General features: G+C 45.8%; 2 protein-coding genes and 2 non-coding genes across 7 annotated transcripts in view; all 4 read left to right on the top strand.

Moving 5' to 3' along the window:
- The window catches only part of IPO7 (importin 7), a 30,146-nt gene extending 18,907 nt beyond the window's left edge, over positions 1-11,239 (top strand). The window contains exons 14-25 of the mRNA XM_083164615.1: positions 955-1,120; positions 4,308-4,468; positions 5,531-5,659; positions 5,897-5,963; positions 6,042-6,167; positions 6,260-6,357; positions 6,924-7,019; positions 7,115-7,335; positions 7,474-7,679; positions 7,987-8,190; positions 8,288-8,404; positions 9,388-11,239. Coding sequence (XP_083020741.1) covers positions 955-1,120; positions 4,308-4,468; positions 5,531-5,659; positions 5,897-5,963; positions 6,042-6,167; positions 6,260-6,357; positions 6,924-7,019; positions 7,115-7,335; positions 7,474-7,679; positions 7,987-8,190; positions 8,288-8,404; positions 9,388-9,485 — 1,689 coding nt within the window. The 3' untranslated portion in view covers positions 9,486-11,239. The remainder of the gene's footprint in view (positions 1-954; positions 1,121-4,307; positions 4,469-5,530; positions 5,660-5,896; positions 5,964-6,041; positions 6,168-6,259; positions 6,358-6,923; positions 7,020-7,114; positions 7,336-7,473; positions 7,680-7,986; positions 8,191-8,287; positions 8,405-9,387) is intronic.
- On the top strand, positions 273-453 carry LOC146046538 (small nucleolar RNA SNORA23). The gene has a single exon (XR_014465935.1). It is a non-coding gene; the product is annotated as a small nucleolar RNA SNORA23 (small nucleolar RNA).
- On the top strand, positions 5,238-5,418 carry LOC146046541 (small nucleolar RNA SNORA23). The gene has a single exon (XR_014465937.1). It is a non-coding gene; the product is annotated as a small nucleolar RNA SNORA23 (small nucleolar RNA).
- Positions 11,240-21,576: 10,337 nt separating the features above from the next.
- The window catches only part of ZNF143 (zinc finger protein 143), a 50,967-nt gene continuing 50,249 nt past the window's right edge, over positions 21,577-22,294 (top strand). The window contains exon 1 of one of the 4 annotated variants that reach the window (XM_083164610.1): positions 21,577-21,782. In XM_083164610.1, the coding sequence (XP_083020736.1) occupies positions 21,644-21,782 (139 nt within the window). In that variant the 5' untranslated portion in view covers positions 21,577-21,643. The remainder of the gene's footprint in view (positions 21,783-22,294) is intronic. The other 3 variants (XM_083164611.1, XM_083164612.1, XM_083164613.1) reach the window with 3 other exon arrangements.

The raw sequence follows: 22,294 nt of genomic DNA, 5'->3' as shown, positions 1-22,294 counted from the left end.
AGTGTCGGTCTGTAGCTGGGAAAGCAGTGACTGCAGGGATGTTTGCACAGTGTCTGTCTGTAGCTGGGAAAGCAGTGACTGTAGGGATGTGTGCACAGTGTCGGTCTGTAGCTGGGAAAGCAGTGGCTGCAGGGATTTGTGCACAGTGTCGGTCTGTATCTGGGAAAGCAGTGGCTGCAGGGATGTGTGCACAGTGTCGGTCCGTAGCTGGGAAAGCAGTGGCTGCAGGGATTTGTGCACAGTGTCGGTCTGTAGCTGGGAAAGCAGTGGCTGCAGGGATGTGTGCACAGTGTCAGTCTGTGTCTAGTAGAGCAGCCTGTTAGTGTCTTGCTGGCTGACTGCTCCGCTCACACAAATCCTGCGGCCAAAGAGGAACATGAGATCATAGTACTGGTCTAGCGACGTCTTCAGGACGCTTCCACCGCTGGCCAGCCTCCTAACTCTCAAACAGTATTTTAAAGATGGATTTGAACAAATGTGCACTTTTGGTTTAGTGGGTGCTGCCATGTAACTTTCTTTTTGCCATACTTAACAGAATTGCACTTGGTTTCGTGATAGTTCCGGTTACATTTTTCAGTTTGTACCAAAGATCACTGACGGGAACAAAAAAAAAATCGCACCCTAAACATTCAAATCAATAGTTAAAATGCAGTTTGATTTTTTACATGACATCTTGGCTAGATTTAAATTTTATCCATTGGTTTTCTGTTTAACTTCTAGACTGGTGTAACAATGGCAACCACAGTCGGTTTGCTCTCCTGATGTCACATGGCATGCTGAGATCTCTCTGACTGGCAGCCATATCATGTGCCTGCCAAACAGATTTTGAAAAGGAGATGATTATTTGTGGACTGACAGGATAATATATGGGATGGTTTCTCTAATTAAATGACAATTACGGCAGTGTCATAGCTGTGCACTTTCCTAAATCCCCTTGTTGCTAACATTCTGCAGGCTTGCTGGGTTCTTCACTATTTCTGTGAAGTGAAGTTTAAAAATGATCAAAACCTGCAAACGGCCCTGGAGCTGACCAGACGGTGTCTTGTGGAGGACCGGGAAATGCCAGTTAAGGTGGAAGCCGCCATCGCCCTGCAAGTTCTCATCAGCAATCAGGAGAAAGGTGCTTCCTGTCATGTGACACAAATGTTCATGTAATTACCAGTATCAATAACTCGATTTAGATTCTCGTATATCGTATTGGTAGGATGTAAATTACTTGGCGGTTGTGTTGCTCATGATGGTTTCTGCATGAAAAGCCGGCGGTCGGGATCCCGGCGTTCAAAATCCCGATGCCGGAATCCCGAACGCCGAAATCCAGACGGGGGGGCGTGGATCGCTGCGCCCCCCCCCGCGGGCTCACTGCGCTCGCCACGCTACGCTCGGGACGCTAATTTATTCTCCCTCCGAGGGTGTCCTGGACACCCACGGGGGGAGAAAGTGTCGGGATTTTGAACGCCGGGATCCCGACCGCCGGGATTTAAACTGCATACCCTCATGATGTGAGAGTAGTTTACTTTTTTAATAGCAAAGTTTAGGAGTTGTAGAATGTAAATATGTATAAACCCTACTTACAAACCTTCCCGGTATTAAGTGAAGTTTCCCATGAGGCAAGCACTGACTGCTCACGGTTGCCTACTCATTTGTTACTGTTAGATTATTCTATCTGGGATAAATTGCCATACCTTGGGGTGTTCAAACATGCGCCCATGTTTGCCGTTGACGGTAAACGTGTTAAACATTAATGTTTACTATTAAAATGTGGTGAGGTGTTGAGCCAGCTGCACAGATAATCAGCGCCCATCCAGCTCATCTGCGTTTTCATTGGGGAGTTGGTCTGGTCCCATGTGCAGTTAAAGATAGGGTCATGGGGGTCTGTGTGGCCCTCCACCATCATTTTAAGCTGCACATTTTGACTCTGGCACACTTAAGGCCCCCATATACTATCAGTCATTCGCTTGTCACGTGGCTGTTCAGGGAGTAGTGCTGCATGTGGGGGACTTGCAGCTGTTGTAGTGACTTGCTGTGTGACGTGACATAAGTATGTCACTGCCTATGTACTCTGCCTGGCTCTGTCGGGCTTTGTCACCCTATACTCCATACGGCTTGGTGTATTGTATTCTAACTCACGTGTTGACTCTCTGCTTAGTTTGAGTAATGTTTGCCTAGCTCTCAGGTTATGTAATGTTACTCGTGCTCTTTGGCTGGACCGAGATCCTCCTTGTGTTCTCTCCCACTATCTGTCTATTGCATGGATCCTCAAACTGCGGCCCTCCAGATGTTGTGAAACTACAAATCCCAGCATGCCTTGCCACAGTTTTGCTATAAGGGAGTGTTAAAACTGTGGCAAGGCATGCTGGGATTTGTAGTTTCACAACATCTGGAGGGCCGCAGTTTGAGGACCCATGGTCTATTGGGAGTGTTGACTTCTATGGTTCTCGCATTGTCCGTATTCCTTTCGCCATGTGTATGAGTAACGACTGCCTAGCGCTCTTATGTGTCACATGCTCTGTTACCGCGAGCTAGCAATATCAGCACTCTATCATATAATCCCCCCCCCCCCGTCACCTCCTTGCTGTATATAGAGTGCTGATGTCCCTTGTTATAGCACTATTCCTTTTCAGTTATGTAGCGCAGCATGTACAGTCGTGTTTCACAATTGGAAACAAAAGTGATAAAACTGGGTAGTAATAGACCAATATAGAGGCAGGAGGGCCCTGCTTACAATCTATATGACTTATTGGGCTTGCATGTTATGTCATTTTGCTCTCACTGTAGATTAAGCAAAGTTTATTACCCATCAGTCGTGTTTGAGTGCTGTGTGGTTCTTCTCCTTCCTTCTAGCTTGCTGGTTGTCATGTTACACAAGGAATGATCTAGCTCATTCAGCCCTTCTGAGCGATGTCGTTCGATCACCCAGTGTGTACACCTCCAACAATGAAGATCATTCTGGTTGACCCGCAAAGCTGCGGGTTGGGGGATATCATTTGCTGGTAGCCGGCCATCAAATGACTTTGCAAGCACTTGCAGATCTGTCAGCCTCTGCTGACCGTAGATCTGCAGTGACCTTGTATAGGAAGCGGGCCGGCAGCTGGCATCCACTGGCTTCAGCTGCCCTCACCCACGTCAAGGATGCTTTAGCACGGGAACGCCCAGCGTTATGGGGATGCTGGGCGTTTCCATATGCGCTACCCGCCCACCACCCCCACTGCTAGGTGGGAACGGGCCGGCGAATAAGCAATTTGCTGCACCCGCTCGCCCAAAGCGGCTGCGCATAAAATGTTATGTGTAGTTGCTAAACATCGCTCCCCTGTGCGACGGTGCAGGGGAACGACTGAATTAGGCCCAGTGTGCACTCCCGCTGGTCATTGACTATTGCTGTCCCATGACATAATGTGTGTGGAGAACCTTAGGTTCAGTACACACTTCCCCCTCCTTGCTTCCGGTCTCATGGTAGTTCCTGTGTCTAAGTTGTGTCTACAGCTCGTTGCGTCTTTGAATTGGCCTAGATAGGTATTGTGTAAATCCTTCAGGTGCTTCCACATTTAACCGTCCAGGTGTCTGCGGTTGTTCCGGAAGGCCCTGATGGGTCTCTCTGGCTTTGCCGTGCATTATGTCTGTAGACTTAAGTTTCCTCTATGCCGTTTGCAGTGTAGCTTACTGCATAGGTATGAATAGCTGATGACCTAATGGGAGCTTTTGGTTCTCTGTTCCTACTTTATTGCTTTTTTTAGCCAATTACTTTTTTTTATGTCTTTCATGTAGCCTTTTTTATATTATGCAAGTCCAAGGTATTGCAGTGTGCCCCATTTAGGACAGGCCTGGCCAGCGTGTGGCGCTGCTGCAGTTTTAGCATTCCCTAATGGCAAAACTGTGGCAAGGCATTCTGGGACTTGTAGTTTTACAACAGCTGGAGGGCCACAGACTGGCCAGGTCTGATTTTAGGATGAATGTGAAGATTTCTATGAATCCATCTGGCAATCTGACAGCAATTTCTACCATTATTTTACTTTGAATCAGAACCACACTCTTCAGGAGTGAATACAAGTGTGTTCTGCTGGCTCTCCTTTGGGCTTGTGAAGTTAATGAATATCCAGTTTCCCGATGGGGGATATAGGGGGAGAGTACAAGTTTAGATTAGTTGGTGCCAGCTCCTAGTTTGGCTGCTTCTACAGAATTCCTTTTCCTGATTATTTTAGCCCAGGCTCTTTCTGAACCTATTTCTTTATTGGTAGAGACATTGGATGACTGGGTCTGCGGTCATAATGATGTCAGTGAGGGTCTATAATACTCTGGATTTTGTATTGCAGCTAAGGAGTACATTGCCCCGTTCATCAGGCCGGTGATGCAGGCTCTGCTGCACATCATCAGGGAGACGGAGAATGATGATCTGACCAATGTGATTCAGAAGATGATCTGCGAGTATAGTGAGGAAGTCACCCCCATTGCTGTGGAAATGACGCAGCACCTGGTGAGTCTCTGCTTTGTACATATCATGTGTTGCTTCTGGTTAGTGGATTAGGCATATATCAAGTATATGCAACTGAGATGAGCTGTGATTCACATTGGATTAACCATGTTCCGGATGTAATTTAGGGGGCAGATTTATTGAGCTCGGTGAAGTGAGTGTCTGCTTTTTATCACCGGCCAATCAGCTTCTACCTGTCATTTTTCAAACCAAGCCTATAACTTCAGTTAGCTGATTGGTGATAAAAACCAGACACTTTGGGGGGTATTCAATCCAGGATCACAGCTGTCGATCCCTCCCGACAGCCGTGATCCTGGCCCACTTGCGGTTTAATCGGCAGGCGGGATTCAATGTCCCGCCTGCCCATCGACACAAAGGGGGCGTGGCCTTAAACAGACATGGCTTGCCGATCGCGCCAATACGTGGCTGTTATCGGCATAACAGGCCCGCCAGCTTCTGAAGTTGGGCTCGTTCTGCCCTGATCCCTCGGTAAAGACAGCATTGAATAGAAACACGTCGCTATTTTTGAATACACATTGAATACCCCCCCCCCCCCCCCCCTTTATCGCTTCACCAAGCTTTAATAAATCTTCCCCTTATGTGAACAACATCCCTAATCCTATAGCGTTTAACTGGAGTCCCCAACTGACATTAACTTGGGCAACTGCGCGTTCTCTAAATGGGTTATGAAAATAGAGAGTGAGGAACAGATGACCTAGCGTGTACACCTCCTATTATAAACCGCACGGATGTGTGTGCAGTACAAATGGCTGCAGGGATGTGTGCACAGTGTCAGTCTGTGTCTAGTAGAGCAGCCTGTTAGTGTCTTGCTGGCTGACTGCTCCGCTCACACAAATCCTGCGGCCGCAGAGCAACATGAGATCATAGTACTGGTCTAGCGACGTCTTCAGGACGCTTTCACCGCTGGCCAGCCTCCTAACTCTCGGACATGTATGAAGCCAACAGTGTTGACACTGCCCTTAATCTACAAAGCAAAGTATTCCCCAGTGCTTGTATTGCTCTTCAGTTCTTGATCTGTTTATTAACTTTCTTCCTATCTTCCAGGCAATGACTTTTAATCAAGTAATTCAGACGGGTCCGGATGAGGAGGGCAGCGACGATAAAGCAGTAACTGCAATGGGAATCCTTAATACAATTGACACCTTGCTCAGCGTTGTGGAAGATCACAAGGAGGTAAGCAGACACTATATTTGGAAAGACCTACTTGAAATATAAAGTATATATAAAATCATCGAAGGGCATTTACAAATCGTAAATTTGCCACAGTTAACAATTGTGTCGGTTCACTTGACAGTAGGATTAATTCTGGTGGCCCAGCTATATGGGGTTTTCCATTCAAGTTACTTTGCTTTATATATTTGCAGCAGCTAGTTAATTCGGATCCCCGCTGTCACTTGTATTATCTCTTAGATAACCCAACAGCTTGAAGGTATCTGCTTGCAAGTCATTGGAACGGTTCTGCAGCAGCACGTGCTAGGTATGTACTGAATGTTCTCCTGACTGTATGTAGCCCTGTATATGTTCCAGTACCTGTAACAAAGGTTTGTCTTTGCAGAGTTCTATGAAGAGATCTTCTCCCTGGCGCACAGTCTCACCTGCCAGCAGGTCTCTCCTCAGATGTGGCAGCTTTTACCGCTGGTCTTTGAGGTCTTTCAGCAGGATGGGTTTGATTACTTCACAGGTGAGAACAGCTTGCATAAAACCTGCTGATTGGATGGTGCGAGGTTTCAGAGAACCGATCACTGACTGTATCCTCTTCCTCCCCTTGTGCAGATATGATGCCTCTCCTGCATAATTATGTCACTGTGGATACGAACACCTTACTCTCTGACACCAAGTATTTGGAGATGATATATAGTATGTGTAAAAAGGTAGGTGTGAGAAGTATGTGATTTGGGGCTGTTGCTGTTAGAGATGTATACTAGAACTGTACGTGAGCAGGTACTGATCGATTTTAACCAACAACAAAATAACTTTCTATAACTGCGCAATTGGAGATGGAAGCGATTCAATTGTTGTAAAGGCTTTAATAATAGGCGCTCATTATCACATTGTTAGACTCTGTGCTAAACCAGTCTAAGCTTTCGGGTAGGCCCACCAAATCCAATTTTTTTTTTTTTCCTGCTAGTCTCCGAAGCAGGCTGAAAGTAGAAATGTATCCCCCCCATTGCACTGGTAATCGAATGGAGCAACAATTGCCTTGCTCTATCCGGCACCATCTAGTGGCAGCCTGAAGTGAAAACTTATTTTCCCTGAAAATGTTTTCCTGAACTAGTTTATTTTTATTTTTTTCAATTAAACTTACTGTCAGTAACCCAATCAGCTATATGTAGAATTTACTTAGGGCGAGGACCAACACACTTGCCTGGCTGGGAACACTATTAGCTGGAACACAAATGCACTTGTTGACCAGAAATAACTTAGGCTTCCATCCTAGGTGCTGACGGGAGTCGCTGGGGAAGATGCTGAATGTCACGCGGCTAAACTACTAGAAGTTGTCATCTTACAGTGTAAAGGACGTGGCATTGACCAGGTGAGCGTATAGTCGCATAGTGGTACTGGCGGTGGAAAGGCATGTTGGGCGCATTCATGTGTAGCTAATGCCTCGTTTGCTTTTCTCTCCCTCAGTGCATACCGCTGTTTGTAGAGGCTGCTCTGGAGAGGTTAACTCGTGAGGTGAAGACAAGCGAGCTGAGAACAATGTGCCTGCAGGTTGCGATAGCTGCTTTATATTACAGTCCCCTCTTCCTTCTCAACACGTTGGAAAACCTGCGTTTCCCCAATACCGTTGAGCCCGTCACAAATCACTTTATCAAGCAGTGGCTGAATGACGTTGACTGCTTTCTGGGGTAAGTTTCCCGCTCAATGTGCTTGTAAATTTCAGGCTTAATATGTGGGCCGGGCAGAAGCTTGACTGCTTCCAACTTTGTGCTTAGTAATGATGAAGTAAGAGCCTTACACGGCTATGACCTTTCATTCTTACACAGATTACACGACCGGAAGATCTGCGTCCTGGGCCTCTGCGCTCTTATTGAACTTGAACAACGGCCCCAGGTGCTAAATGAGGTCTCCTCACAAATCCTGCCTGCTTTCATCCTCTTATTCAATGGTTTGAAGAGAGCTTATGCCTGCCATGCAGAGCAAGAGAACGACAGTGATGATGATGAGGATGGCGAGGAGGATGATGAGGCCGGTAAGTAAACCTGGATGCAGATCACATTGGTCTACTCAACGGTGTCACAGGATGAAACCTGACCATCTTGCTCATATTAACAAGAATGGATGACTTTTCAAGCTAGTTTCTTATTTAAAAACTCCTCAACCCTCTAAGAAATCTTGTGCATTATTCTGAAAATGGATTCATGGTTGTGAGAATGCAACTGTGATCCGTCACATATTTTTTTTTTTTTTTTATATTGGAAGGAGAGAACCAGATTCATATCTATCTTTATCTCGCCATATATCTATATCCATTAGGGTTCCATTTCCTCTTGTTACAGAGCTGGGCAGTGATGAAGATGACATTGATGAAGATGGTCAGGAATACCTTGAGATTTTAGCGAAACAAGCTGGAGAGGACGGTGATGACGACGACTGGGAGGAGGATGATGCAGAGGAAACGGCGCTAGAGGGTTACACAACACTTATTGATGATGAAGACAACCCCGTTGATGAATATCAAATATTTAAAGCTATATTTCAAAGTAAGTTTCAAATGTTTCACTGGGAACAATGCTTAGTACAGTAAGTCGGTGAAGGAAGAGCGTTCCAGAAATTCAGTTTCTCAATATCTCTTTATAGAGCTGCAAGGACTGGACCCAGCATGGTATCAAGCTCTTACCCAAGGGCTAAATGAGGAGCAGGGGAAACAGTTACAAGACATTGCAACGCTGGCGGAACAGAGGAGGGCGGCTCATGGCAAGTGTACAATGGATCATCTGAGCAAATAACACATAATGCTCCTTCATTGTGTAGACATCAATTGTCAATATTGTGTAAAAGTGAAATACAACTCAATCACACCACTCCGTTGCATGCCTCGTGTCTGTCTGGGGAATTCCCCTTGCGTCTCAATCTGCCTTTCGTCTTGTGGATTTTTTTTTAAATTCTATTATGCAACCATACTTACTTGTGGGTGCAACTACGTCTGGGCTAATAAATATGCACGCAAAGTCAGGAGCAACATTTTGTCATATGTCCTACTGCCTGTTACATCTGCATGCTGCGAAGGCAATACACATTGTATTGTCTAATATATTGTTCTGACAGACTGGTAATATTTAATTACACACTGTGTATATTGTGTAAAGCAAATCCATTGTACTTGGTCTTTATGGAGTTGTCCCATAGTATGTGCCATTATACAGCAGGTTGTTTAGTTTGTACGGCGATGCAATTTATTGTTACATCACTGTATAGAACAGGCAGAAGTTTGTACCCAGCTTTAGAAGGTAACTGATCCTGAAATTCAAACTTACAAAATAGCTTTTTTCTGAGTCTTTGTCTGCAGAAGATTGAAATGTGTGCTTGTGCAGGAACTTTGTTTTCCTATGGCATCTACCTCATTCATTGACACACTGCAGTCAGCCTCTTAGCCACCTTAATAATATGGCTACTGTATGAGAAGTATAATTAGCATTAAAATGCATGATTTCTCCTTCAGCCATCTGTGGACGCCAGACATTAGTCATGATCCTTTTAAAAGTCAGACATTGGAGATTAACTGGACTGGTTTATTTATTTTTTGCCTGTTTTCTGACATATTGTGTGTGTGTGTGTGTGCGAGCGCGCAACTGGGTATTTCGTGATTCCAGCAGCCACTAGAGGTCCATGTTAAGTTTTTTCACTACAGCATTGCGTTTGTGGAGCCACAATACTTAAGTTTTCTCCTCTTTCCTCAGAATCCAAAATGATCGAGAAGCACGGAGGATACAAATTCAACGCTCCAGTTGTGCCAAGTTCATTCAATTTTGGTGGCCCTGCCCCTGGCATGAATTGAGCTGTTGCTTTCTTTCCTGCTAACGTGTGACTGATTGTAGTGAAAAAGCTTGTGTTCCTCCCGTAGCGGTTTCAGAACCGGTTCATGTTCTCTGAAGCTCGTTCTGAACTCTGACATCGGAATCTGGAAAGCGTGAGCGGCTCATGTAACTCGGCCCTGGGACAGCAAATACGGGGGGTTTCTTTTTCCTTTTTTCTTCCCCCTTTTCTCTTTGAAGATAGAGCTCAACTTTCAATACACTGAGGAGATCTGAAGCCTGACGGGAGATGTCAAGGAGGCTGCTTTATTTTCTGTGGAAAATAAGACCATAAACACTGGGAAAACGGGACTGTATTTAATATCTTACCGTAATCACGAGGGCCAATTTACATTTTACTTCACCAGTTTTAGTGTACTAGCTTATAACACATTTCTTGCATCAGATTGGTGTTTATTCTTTTTATTGTAAGACAAAACGGAGGCATTTCGCAGATTCCATTACTGAATAGACTTGACTGTTCCTAATGTAGAATGTTGGACACTTGTAGCACTACACAAATGAATTAAATATGTAAATGAACAGCACTTTTATATGGAAAGTCACCTGATCGCCCTGTGTACAAAATTGGCCATTTGCTGTTTATATATACAAAATAAGGGATGGACAAGGCACGGTTTCAGGTTTAATTTAAAAGTGAATGCCGGGGGTATATATATATTTTTTTTTTGGTGACTTTTGTGGGGGAAGTCACTCTGGTTGTGACTTGAATTTGGTTATGTACAAAAAAGGGGATAGTAATATTTAATTGCTGCTACAATTGGCAACATACTCTGCATCCCCCCCTTTTTTATTTTCCCCTTTAAATCTGTAAATGTCCAACTTTGGATAGGAAATGGCCACGTAAGCACTGGGAGATACAGCATTTAACTTCTAAAGCATGTGTTATTGGACATGAAGCTCTATTCTTACTGAGTCTGACGTGTGGATGGAACATCTATATATGCAAACTATTAAAAAGAAAGAGATGAATTTGGCTAATATCGGCCTCAGACTAGTTTCTTGGAGTTATAAGAGGAGTGCGCTCTAGGCAGGCAAATACTGATGTGGCAGTCACCGGTATCTGGACGATAATTAAGAATACGTTAACACCATATGGTCGACATGAGTTTTTTTTTTTTAGTTTTTTTTTTTTTTGAGAGGTGCGTCACCGGATACATGGACTTGGAACGGTAAATTCTGAACACAGCCAAAACATAACGAGAGACTCATTTGGTGCTGTGGCACATATGCCTCATGATCCTGGATGTAATGTTTGTTTCTGCCTCTCTAACTGCAATAGGGTCTCAAATTTTTCTTTTTGTGATTTCAAGCAGCAATTTTTATTAAATTTTTTTTGTAAGGGGTTGATTTTGCTATATATTTTTTTTTTTTTTTAAGTAAATTGCTGTTTCAAATCATGCTTACATTTTTTTATTTAATACTCTGGCCCTTTTTACACTTGGCTTTCGAAATAAGATCCTAGTATCCCCTTTGTATCGAGTTTTTTTTTTTTTAAATACACATCTAGAAGTATATCCCCATTTCGCCATCATTTTGACATTCTGTTATTCGTTGTAATTTATTCAACCTGATCAATTTTTACTTTGGTAAAAATCCAACACAGCTGCTCAAAGGTGAAAGCTGAACTTTTGTTCTTCCTAAGGTTTTAAAATAGACACCAATGCAGCAATGACAATATTGCAATAAAATATATGAAGATTGATGCTGAATGAGATATTGTGTCAAGTCCTGTTCTGTCCAGGTTTCACCTTGTGTGGATTTATTGCACAAAACTGAGGATTTATACATAGACTGGCTGTCTAGGGAAAGGTCTTCATTACTAAACATTCTCTGTTATGTCCACGTTTAGCAAAATAATTGCTCAGTATAAATAACATTTTTCGTTTTAAAATGAAAGTTTTTTTGTTTCTTTTAAAGCTGCTTACTTGAATTTGGATTAGACTACTTCTCTTGAGCTTCCCCACTGTAGATCATCTCGGCATGTTAAAACATTTGCAACTCCTTTAAAGAGTAGGGTTACCAGAACAAAATAAGCATGACCCTTGCTCTCAAACAAATATTTGGGGAAAATAGACCCCCTAAACAGAATTGGGGCATTGGATTATGTGTAAATACCAACTGGCAGAATATGCTCTAGCACAGGCGGTCCTCAAGGCACACCAACAGGGCAGGTTTTGTAGATATCCAGGCTTGAGCACATGTGACTTAATTAGTATCTGAGTGATTCTGATTAAACCATCTGTGCTGAAGCCTGGATATCACTAAAACCTGCACTGTTGGTGTGCCTTGAGGACCGTGGTTGGGAATACCTGCTCTAGCATCTGTACAAAAAAAGACCAGCCCGGGGGGGGGGGTGGTAGGTAGGTAGGTATAATTCCGCATCCCTTTTCTTTAATAGAATCTGGCTGGGCAATGTAATATGTATGTTGGAGGTTGACTGGCATTGGCCACTGCCAGGAGTGTCTGAGGTAGAATTCTCTGCCTTGAAGATCCAGTGATGGTACTTTCCAGCGTACTAATTAGGTGGGGGGGCACTGGCTGTTTGTACAATAGTCTCCTATCAGGAGTTAATGTATTCTTATATTACCTGGGGCTAAAAACAACATTTGCTCGATTGAGGGTGATGTCACATTCATGCAAAGGACGTTTGGAGTGATTAATTTGCTGCTGAAACTTAATCCTAAGAGCTGGTCTGATGGTCCCACTCTCGGCAGTACTTTAAATACTTTGTGCTATTATAGAATTGTATTTTTTATTTAACACTTTTTTTCTTTTCAATACAAAACTAGGGAATGAACCTCAACAGAGCCATCTTTAGAAATGAAATTCCTTATTGTGTGGATTGTGATTTGAGGGTCTATTTGCTGTAACTGGAGTAGTTAACCATAGTCACCATAACAGGGTGGAGCATACTAACTGGATAAAGCTATCAGATGTAATTTTTTTTAATAAGGAATAAAAAGTTGTATTTTCCTATGCACAAATGAGCTGAGCATACAGGTCTTTCTTAAATTCATTCCTAAAGCAGTCACCAGTCAATTGATTGACGAAAAAGAATAAAGGGGTTGCAGCAAGTATGCACTGATGTTTTCTGAGCTTCATTTTAGTCCGATTGAATTTTTATGAGGATTTAATAAATCGCCATAAATTTAATGGTATTGCAAGGTTTGAGTGAGTTGTGTTCCATAGGACATTCTCACTGCGGCTCCAACATCTGTTGACCAGATCAGTGTCTTCTGCCATAGGTTCCCTGGGGCTGGGAGGCAGCCAGATGTAAGGCAAGATGATTGACTTTCTGCTTTTCACTGCCTAAGTGGAAACTGGTGCTGGTAGTGTCTCTCCAGAAGGTCTTGCTTTTGTACACTAGATCACTAGGGCAATTTATGTAAAGGGGTGCTGAATTTAGCATATTAACATCACCTTAAGGTCCATAACATAGCATGTCAGGTTTTCCCGGTTTGTTCCTCCCAAGTCCCTGAACGTGGTTGTTCACAGCTCGCTTCAGGTTTTTTTATTTTTTGGGAGACGTCAGGGGACACAGGGCTAACAGTGGGTACTGAGCAGGAAAGCGACCATTACACCACCAGAAAGGTTAAACTTCTTAGCGGGGGGTATTTAATGTGGGATTCCGACTGTCGGAATGTCCCAACAGTCGGAATACCTGGCTGTTTTCGGTCGGCTGGCCTGCAACTCGACCGGCGGAATTCGATGTTCCACCTGTCAATTGGAGAAAAGTGGGCATGCCGGCGAAAACGGTCATGGATTGTCGAGAAACGGACGTGATGACAAAACAGATCTGATTTGTTTTAAAGTTGGGTCTGTTCTGTCGAAATCCTTCATCAACGCTGTTGGTAACTGCAGCATTAAATAGGTGGCGGGATCTCTTTCCCTTGTCCGAAGTTGAATACCGCCCCTTGGCTGTCCCCCTCCAGGCCAAACTACTCAGTTTTTGTAGGTGCTGGCAGGAGCGAACATGCACCACAGAGAGGGGCTGCTTTATGCAGCCATACTTCATTTTTTCATTTTATTGTTACACTAACTACTCAGTGACAAGGTGTCTCACAGACACCTGTGCTGCTGCCCCATCACCCGGGCCCGGCAGCTGCACACCACTCCTGGGTGTGTGACCGTGGCTGGCCCTGGGCACTTGGGGGGACCGGGCACCAGGACTTTAAGACAAGGTAATGCGCTTCCTGCATGCGACTTAGCAGCTGTCACAGGCTGCACTCGCAAGCCTTCAGTCTCTGGTGGCCATTTGCTAGTAGTGGGCTCTCCTCACACAGCCCCTCCCCTGGGGACAGTAGGAAGGTTATACCCACTTGGGTTCTCTCCACTGATCTCTTCCTGCCTGCCGAACATGCAAGAGAGACACGGGGAGCATTTAGGATTCCCACTCCTTCACTGCTTGGCAAGTTGAGCAATTCCCCCTGTACCTTTCGTACAAGGACACAGGTTACTTTAATTTATGCTCCAGTCAACCATAGCTGCTTTACGGAGCTCAGTGCCAGTTTGTTTTTTAATTTGCATTGTGTGCCTTTGTATGTGTGCTGTGTCTTCTATACTGTCTTAACACGATCACTGCCTGTCAGAAGTATATTGTGTTAACTGGATCAGTTTCAGCTGCCTCTTTCTGTTCAATGTCAGAAGGCAGCAATATTGACAAAGGGGCTCCTGTACACATTGCAAAGCAGGTCTATCCAAGCTTGAGGAGGGTTATGCCAAAGGTGTCTCAATGCTCAGGTGTAGCCCATAGTTGCTGCTTCCTTTCAGAGCCTGCTTGGGCTATGGCCTCCATTTACCATTGATCGCATTTACAATGCGATCTGGGCTGAATATTACCGCCCAGGATCGCATTGTAAAATGCGATTGTTACTCCCCAATGTATTATCTGTCAGGGCGCAGGGACAGGACTCTGAAAGGAGGGGGGGGGGGGGGCTGCGTATGCGCGGTTACGAGCTGATGACCCCACTGACAGCACTGCTGCACGTGCAGTGCGATGTGCACCCATAGGCTACATGGCGATATTCCAGAGGTGGGAAGCCAGGCTGCTGGATGTTGATACATCGGGCAGCTTCGCATCCCCCATAGAAACCTAGCTGCAGGGGGGGATCGCAGCAGGGATCAGAGATTCCTGCTGCGGTCCCCTGTGATACATTTCAGCGATACTTAATATTTGCGGTTAACCCCTGAAAACGGGTGTTTTCGTGGATTTAGCCGCAAATATTAGTTGATAAATGGGCCCCTAAGTCCCTTACTCAGGTTGTGTCACAAATAGAAATGCTCTAATCTGCACCGTCCCTGCAGCCAGTGAGGCCATCTACATCACCAGTGTGTCCCCCCACCCCCTGCGGTGGAGCCTCCCAGGGCATCCAGACATCTTTAGATGCCCCCAGGAGTTCTCAAACTTGGTCCTCAGCACCTCACACATTTTACGTTTTCCAGGTCACCCGGCAGGTGCATTTATTACTCATTGACACATCTTAAAAGATCCACAGTTGGATCTAATTTCACTTGTAATTCTGTGAGGAGACCTGCAAAACATGCACTGTGTGGGGGCCCGAGGACAAAGTTTGAGAACCTGTGCCCTAGAGGCTCTTCCCTTTGAGGGTTACATAGTAGGTGAGGCTGAATAAAGACTTGCGTCCATCTAGTTCAACCTATGTTTATAATAGTTTATCCTTTGTTGTACAGTATGTGCTGATATTTTAAAGACCGATTGTTACTTATTCGTACCCATGGATGGATGCACCAATAAATGTTTATCCAACCTTATTTTAAACTAGAAATGGTCAAAATGGGTCACTAAAAATAATTGGGATCCAGCAGCTCAATCTGCAAAAATAACCAGATCTTTTAGACTAATCGTCGACTCACATTGAAAATGGGTTAATTTCATAATAATGAAGCATAAAATCTCACAAGAGGTCGGTAGCTCTCACGAGACTTCCCCCTGTACTTAATTTCCTTCACAATCATCTGGAGGGTGGGCTATACACAATAAAAAATAAAAGCAAGGGACCGACGGCTCTCCTTTTTGGGATCAGCGACTCTTTGCAGTGATCTGTACGAAAGAACCGCTTCATTCGCGAACGTCCCATTTCTATTTTAAACGTATTTATAGTGTCTGCCGACACCACTTCTCCAGGAAGAGAGTTCGAAAGTTTGACTGCTCTGACTGTAAAGATTTTTTTTTCTTCTAGATGAACAAAATCTTTTTTCTTCTAATCTAAACTCGTGCTCTAGCGTCCTAGATTCCTTTCTAGCAGAAAAAAGGGTGTTTGACAGTTCCTTATATTGGTCCCTAATATATTTATACATGTTGAGCATGTCCCCCCAAATAAGAGGGTTCCCTGTTATTTGTGTCAGAATTGGAAAAACTCGTGGCTATGGTGTCTGCTTCCAAAGTAGCTTTCCTGCCATCCGCCCCTACTTCAGGTCCCCGTGCTGCTTTCCAGTCCTTTCGCTTCATTGACAGGGGAAATTCTTTTAAAAGAACATAGCCCCTGCCCACAAAATCCTCCACGGCCAAGGTTAAAGGTCCCTGGGCCACCAGGCGATTGTAAGCCAGAGGATAAACCCTCCACATGATGGGGCGGTGCTCCACTTGGGGGATTCCGGGGGGGGGTCGCCTGCTACAGTTTTCAGGCATTTGGCTGGATAGACGCCTGGGTTCGGGATGTGGTCTCCCATGGCTACTCCATAACCTTTCAACATCATACATCACATTCCTTATTTTCCAAAAGTTCTCCATAGAACTTTAAAAAGCGCAGAGCTCTGGAGCAAGCCATCCAGAAGCTCCTGTCACCCGGGGTCATGGGTCTCAGCGAGGCACACGTTTTTATACCAGCCTCTTCTTGGTCCAGAAGTCCAACGGGTCATTCCGCCCCATCCTCCAATTTAAAACGGCTCAACAAATTCATCAGAGACCCAAAGTGCTGGATGGAAACCTTGAGGTCCATAGTGCTGGCTTTACAACCAGGGGACTACATAGCATCCTTGGACATCCAGGACGTGCATCTGCATATCACCATCAATCAGGAACATCGACTGTTTCTGCTGTTTGCATTGCAGGACCATCATTTCCAGTTTCACGCACTGCCATTCATCCTATCCACTGCACCCTGGGTGTTTACGAAGGACATGGCAGTGATGGACAGCAGACTTTGCGATCAGGGATCTGAATACTTTCGTATCTGGACGACCTGCTGATTCTGGCACAGCCGCTAGAGGTTTTGCGGGCCACTTGACCAAGGTGTTTGAGGTCTTGGACTCTTAAGTCCTGTAGAAAAAGTTCTCAGTGTCCCGTGCGCTTAGGCATAAAAAGTGTAAATGGTCACACACTAAGGGTGAATAAAACGGCAATGTCCACAGAAAGGAACAGGTCCTGATATGTCCAGGGAGCTGTCTAATTCAACTTCGTTGCCCTTTAAATACCTTCCAACCACAGGTGGAATACCAAACGAATTGCCAAGAAGGGAAACCGAGGTATTGGTGTTCAGCGGGTCAAACAGGTCCTCCCGAGTAACGCGGTTCTGTCCTCCAGCCAGGTGTACAGTTTGCTCAATGCATTTCAGACCTTCTGGTCCTTCATCAGGAGCATTGGAGTCCTGTGTCTGGCGTATCCTCTCCCTCAATCCATCCATGCATGCGGGTCTTGGGCTCAATGGTATCGGCCTTCGACATGGCGAAGTATGCTTGGTTCCACTCACGCCTTCTCCAACAAGAGATCCTCAACAAATGGTCGAGGTGTTATTCCTATCTTCAGTCCCACCTAATTGTCTTATCACCGATGGTGTGGATCTTCCTGTCCTGGTGGCTTCTGGACCAGAACCTCATGGAGGGGACCGTTTTGGGTCCACCGGTGGACTCTTCTCACCATGGATGCCAGTCTCCACGGTTGGGGAGCAGTGACGTGTCAAAGATCTTTCCAGAGATTGTGGAATGCACAGGAATCCCTGCTGTCGATCAATGTCCTTGAATTGAGGGTAGTCCTGCGGGCCTTCCACCTGGTGGAACCTTGGCTCCGAGGTCACCCTGTACATGTCCAGTCGGACAACGCGACGACTGTAGCTTATCAACCACCAGGGGGGACTATGAGTTGGGTGATATGGCAGAGGCTTCCTGCATTTTTTTTTTTTTCAATGGTCGGAGGGGAAGATCCCTGCTCTCTGCGATCTTTATCCTGGGGGTCCTCAATAAGCCGTCAGACTCTGGATGCTGGCGCATGCGCCCTCCATCCAAAAGTGATCCAGATGTTGGTGCACCATTAGGGTAGACCCGAGGTGGACTTGATGGCATCACAGCACAATCATCAGGTCACCCTGTATGGGTCCAGATTTCGCGACCCAGGGGCTTGCATGGTAGCCCTGTCAGCCCCATGGCTGTTTGCTCTGATATATGCCTTTCCCCTCATCTCGCTCCTCCTCAGAGTCCTTTGCAAGTTGAAGGCAGAAAGGGGCAAGTTGTTCCTGGTAGCCCCACATTGGCCCAGGATTATCTGGTTCTCTGATCTGTAGGCTCTGTCAGTGGCCCCTCCAATAAGTCTACCTGTGGCCATACCTGTTCACTTAAGTTCCGTGTCTACATCCGAACCTGCAGCGTATGGCTTTGATGGGGTGGAAGTTGACACCTACTTATTGAGAGCCAAAGGCTTTAACTCAAGGGTCATATCAACTATGCTGAGGGCCCACAAGCCTTTCTTGGCTGGAACGCATCTGGCGTTCTTACTGTTTCAATCACAGGACTTACCGTTTGTCCAGGATTCGGTCATTCTTGCAGAAGGGTTTGGAGGCTGGACTGCGTTTGTCTTTGAAGGTGCAAGTTTCGGCTCTATCCATCCTGTTCCGTAAGAGGTTGGCAGTATTGCAGGATCTCTGCACTTTCCTGCAGGGTGTCCTGCATATTCAACCTCCCTTTGTTCCTCCAGTTGTTTTGTGGGATCTATCAATGGTCTTTGGGGCACTTCAGGGTGCCCCGTTTGAAAAGTTGAGATTGGTGGACCTTTCCTGGCTTACCTGGAAAACCGTTTTCCTGTTGGCAATTGCTTTGGCCCAGAGGGTGTCTGTCCTGTCGGTTGCCCTACCTGATCTTCCAGCCTCATAGGGCGGTTCTTCGTACCATTCCTTTACACCTCCCCAAGGTGGTGTCTAAGTTTTATGTCAAGGAGGAGATTGTGGCCCCTGCCTTTCGGCGACTGGTATATACATTTTGCTGTATTAGCGGTCATGACATTGAAATAAGAATCAGGGAGGCAGAAGCTGAGGGTTAGATGTCATTGTAGGGCAGTGGTAGCCAACTCCAGTCCTCGAGAGCTACCAACAGTGCACATTTTCCAGACAACCTAGCTGCTGCAAAGGTGCACTCGTTACTCACTGACACATTTTAAAAGATCCACAGGTGGAGCTTATTACTTCCTTGTGATTCTGTGAGGAGACCTGCAAAACATTAACTGTTGGTAGCTCTCGAGGACTGGAGCTGGCTACCCCAGTTGTAAGGAGTAGATGACAACAGTGCAATTATTTTGCTGGGAGACCCAGGTAGAGGTCATGGCAGTAGTCTAGGCATAATGAAATGCATACAAGATTTTAGGTAGATCTTAAGTGATTGATTCTGGGTGAAATATTGATTTGATTTTTCTGGATATTTAAAGTTTAAATGTCATGTCTCGTCCACAACAATACCCAGATTTCATGTAGGTTAGGCGCTTTTTCTTTCTAAATTCCCAATTGTAATAGTCTACATGGTTGGCTGTGCTGCATTCTTGTCCTTTGATGTTAAACTCCTTTTATAAGGACTTATGTTTTATGAGCATTCAGTTGCAGCCAATAAGCATCATCCACTCCTGGAGGTCAGCTAAACAAGCATTTAGGGTTGTTATTTGGTTCTCCATACTCAAAGCAAAAGACAGGTACAGTTGTGAATCATCTACATAGCAGCAGGCCACGCCATGATGTCTGGTTATTGCACTACGTTGTAATTTAGTATGTATATGTATTCTGTTTTTTCTTCTAGACATCTTTGCTGCTTTTGACACTGTGGACCACCTTCTACGGATTCTTCACTCCATTAGTTTACTGCTCTATCCTGGCTATCTTCTTACCTCTCTGACTGCTTATGCTAATTTACCTTTCAGGATTCCACATCCCCTGCACTTACATGAACATAAAGGTGCCCATACACGGTCCGTTTAACAGATCCGTTCGGCACTTAATTAGCATGCATCGCATCCCTAGTGCATGCCTTGTGCATGCACTGTGATCCGATGCGATGTGTACCTAGTACAAAAAGTATGTGCAGCACATACTTTTTGTACCGTACGATGAGATGCGCAGGAGCGCGCATCTCATAGTACGGAACGGACCGTCTATGGGCACCTTAAGGTCTAAGAAGGCTCTGTACTTGGTACTGTACTTTCCTTTTTGCTCTCTACATCCTCTTTAGGTAAGCCTATTCTATTTCAAATATTGCCAATGATATTCTCCTTTCCCTGTCTCCTCCTTTTTGTGTCCCACTGTCTCCACCATATTTTCTTGGATGTACTAGAGACTAAGCTGATCATCTTTCCATCCTCCTCCAAACATTCACCACTTCTCACAGTCCTCTTGTTACCTCCTCAAAAACAATGCCAGGATACGACACTTTCTTACCCAGGATGCTACAAACCCTCATCTACTCACTGGTCAGCGCTAGATTTGGTAACTGTAATCTCCTTTCTGGCCTCCCTGCCAAATGCCCCTCTGTCCATCTGCAGATCAACTGATCTGCAGGTATATCTACAGACGGATCGGGCTGTGTGTTCTCCATACACGCTGCCCAATCCGCTGGGACTGACATCACCCTGAGCTCCGGCAGCTCCCAGTGCGGCTGTACGGGCGGTTGGCAGATCACCTATTTATACAGCAGACGCTATATACTGTAAGCACTTTAACAGGTAGGGAGTATGCAATTATGGACAGATAGGTGTAATAGGTGGTATGCAAAAAGGGGCTAAATGGTGTCGGTCATACGCATTTATAGTACACAATAAGGGGCAGATAGGTGTCAGTCACAGATAGGTAGTAGTCAATAAGGGACAGATAGATGTCATTGATAGGTAGATGACAGTAAGAGGTAGTGTGTAATAAGTGTCAGATAGATATCAGTGGTAGGTAGATGACCGTAAGAGGTAGTAGTAGTGTGTGTAATAAGGAGCTGACAGATGTCAGTCACAGGTAGATGACAGTAAGAGGTAGTGTGTAATAAGTGTCAGATAGATGTCATTGATAGGTAGATGACAGTAAGAGGTAGTGTGTAATAAGTGTCAGATAGATATCAGTGGTAGGTAGATGACCGTAAGAGGTGGTAATAGTAGTAGTAGTGTGTGTAATAAGGAGCTGACAGATGTCAGTCACAGGTAGATGACCATAAGAGGTAGTGTGTAATAAAGGGCAGATAGGTGTCAGTCACAGTTAGGTAGTACCCAATAAGGGGCAGATAGATGCCATTGATAGGTAGATGACAGTAAGAGGTAGTGAGTAATAAGGGGCAGATAGGTGCCAGTCACAGGTAGGCATGAGTTACTGTCTTCTACCACTGAGCTCACTGTCCCACACACGCTATATAATGGGCAGTCCTGTACGGACATACAGAAAATGGTGAGGACCCGTGTATTACACCCAGTATGTAGCATAGGGGACTAAGCCGCCTGTGGGAGATAGCCGTATAATACCAGAACAAACACTTAGCAGCTGTCAGTTTGCGGTCCCCGGGTACCCAGCCATTCCCGGAATGGTACCTCCCCGGGCTCCCCGCGCACAGCGTAAAATGGCGGCAATCATCTCCTCAGCCCCAGAACTAGAATCTACCAGAGCGCCACAGGGCGGGTCCTCGCGTCACTAGACAGTACTACGGCCCAATGAGAGAGCGAACCGAGGCGACGTCACGCGCGATCCAGCCTATAGGCTGCGAGATGAGCGAGCCCTCGGGGTGGGCTGGCTCTCCAGTCTCCTCGCAGGAGCCCTGCGCCCTGTGTAGGCAGATAATCAACAAGGCCATAACTTTCTCCTGAAGGACTGCGTCCGCCTATCAACGGAAAGCTTCCTGGCGCGATTCCGAACGTCAGCCAATCAACGGGCCAGTAATGGGTCTGAAGCAGCCTGGCGCCCCTCCTCTCCGCCGTGTTATTCAGCTATCCTGGGCGCAGGGCTGCAATGCGCGGCTGTTTCCTGCCCTGATGCATGGTGGTCGAACGGAGGAATTGTTGGAAAATTGTGTCGGAGGTTGGTATATAAATGTGTTCTTACCCAGTGTGCCTTGTTTCCAGCAGCCATCCCGGGGAGTGCTGTGCAGGGCCGGGGGAGACCGGGCCCATCCACCGCTCTCCTGCCGCCACATCCCCGCACACGGCCCGCAGCCTCTCCCACCCTGACCGCCGGCCGGCTCTGTCGCTCCGACTCGGCGGCTCCACACAGTGCTGCTCCTCCCAGGCCGCCCGCCATACTCAGGCCTGCAGCTAGGCCGCCGCCGCCCTGGGCCCTGGTGTCCTCTGAACCCAGCGCAGCCCCCCGGGCTCCCAGATCGATCCCAACCCAATATATATACCCTTATCTATATATTGGTAGTAATACTTGTGTGATCTATACATAGTAATGTATACCCTGTATGACAGTATACTACGCAGCACACGGCTCTGACCCAACATCTCCTATACTATAATTTACATATATATATATATATATATATATATACCCCCTGTGTGACAGTATGCATGTATACTACACAGCACCCAGTG

The sequence above is a fragment of the Crinia signifera genome, chromosome 11 (genome assembly GCF_055691185.1).
Source record: "Crinia signifera chromosome 11, ASM5569118v1, whole genome shotgun sequence".
NCBI lineage: Eukaryota > Metazoa > Chordata > Amphibia > Anura > Myobatrachidae > Crinia > Crinia signifera.
Note: the sequence above shows the minus strand (reverse complement) of the source record. Positions and strands in the feature narration are given on the sequence as shown.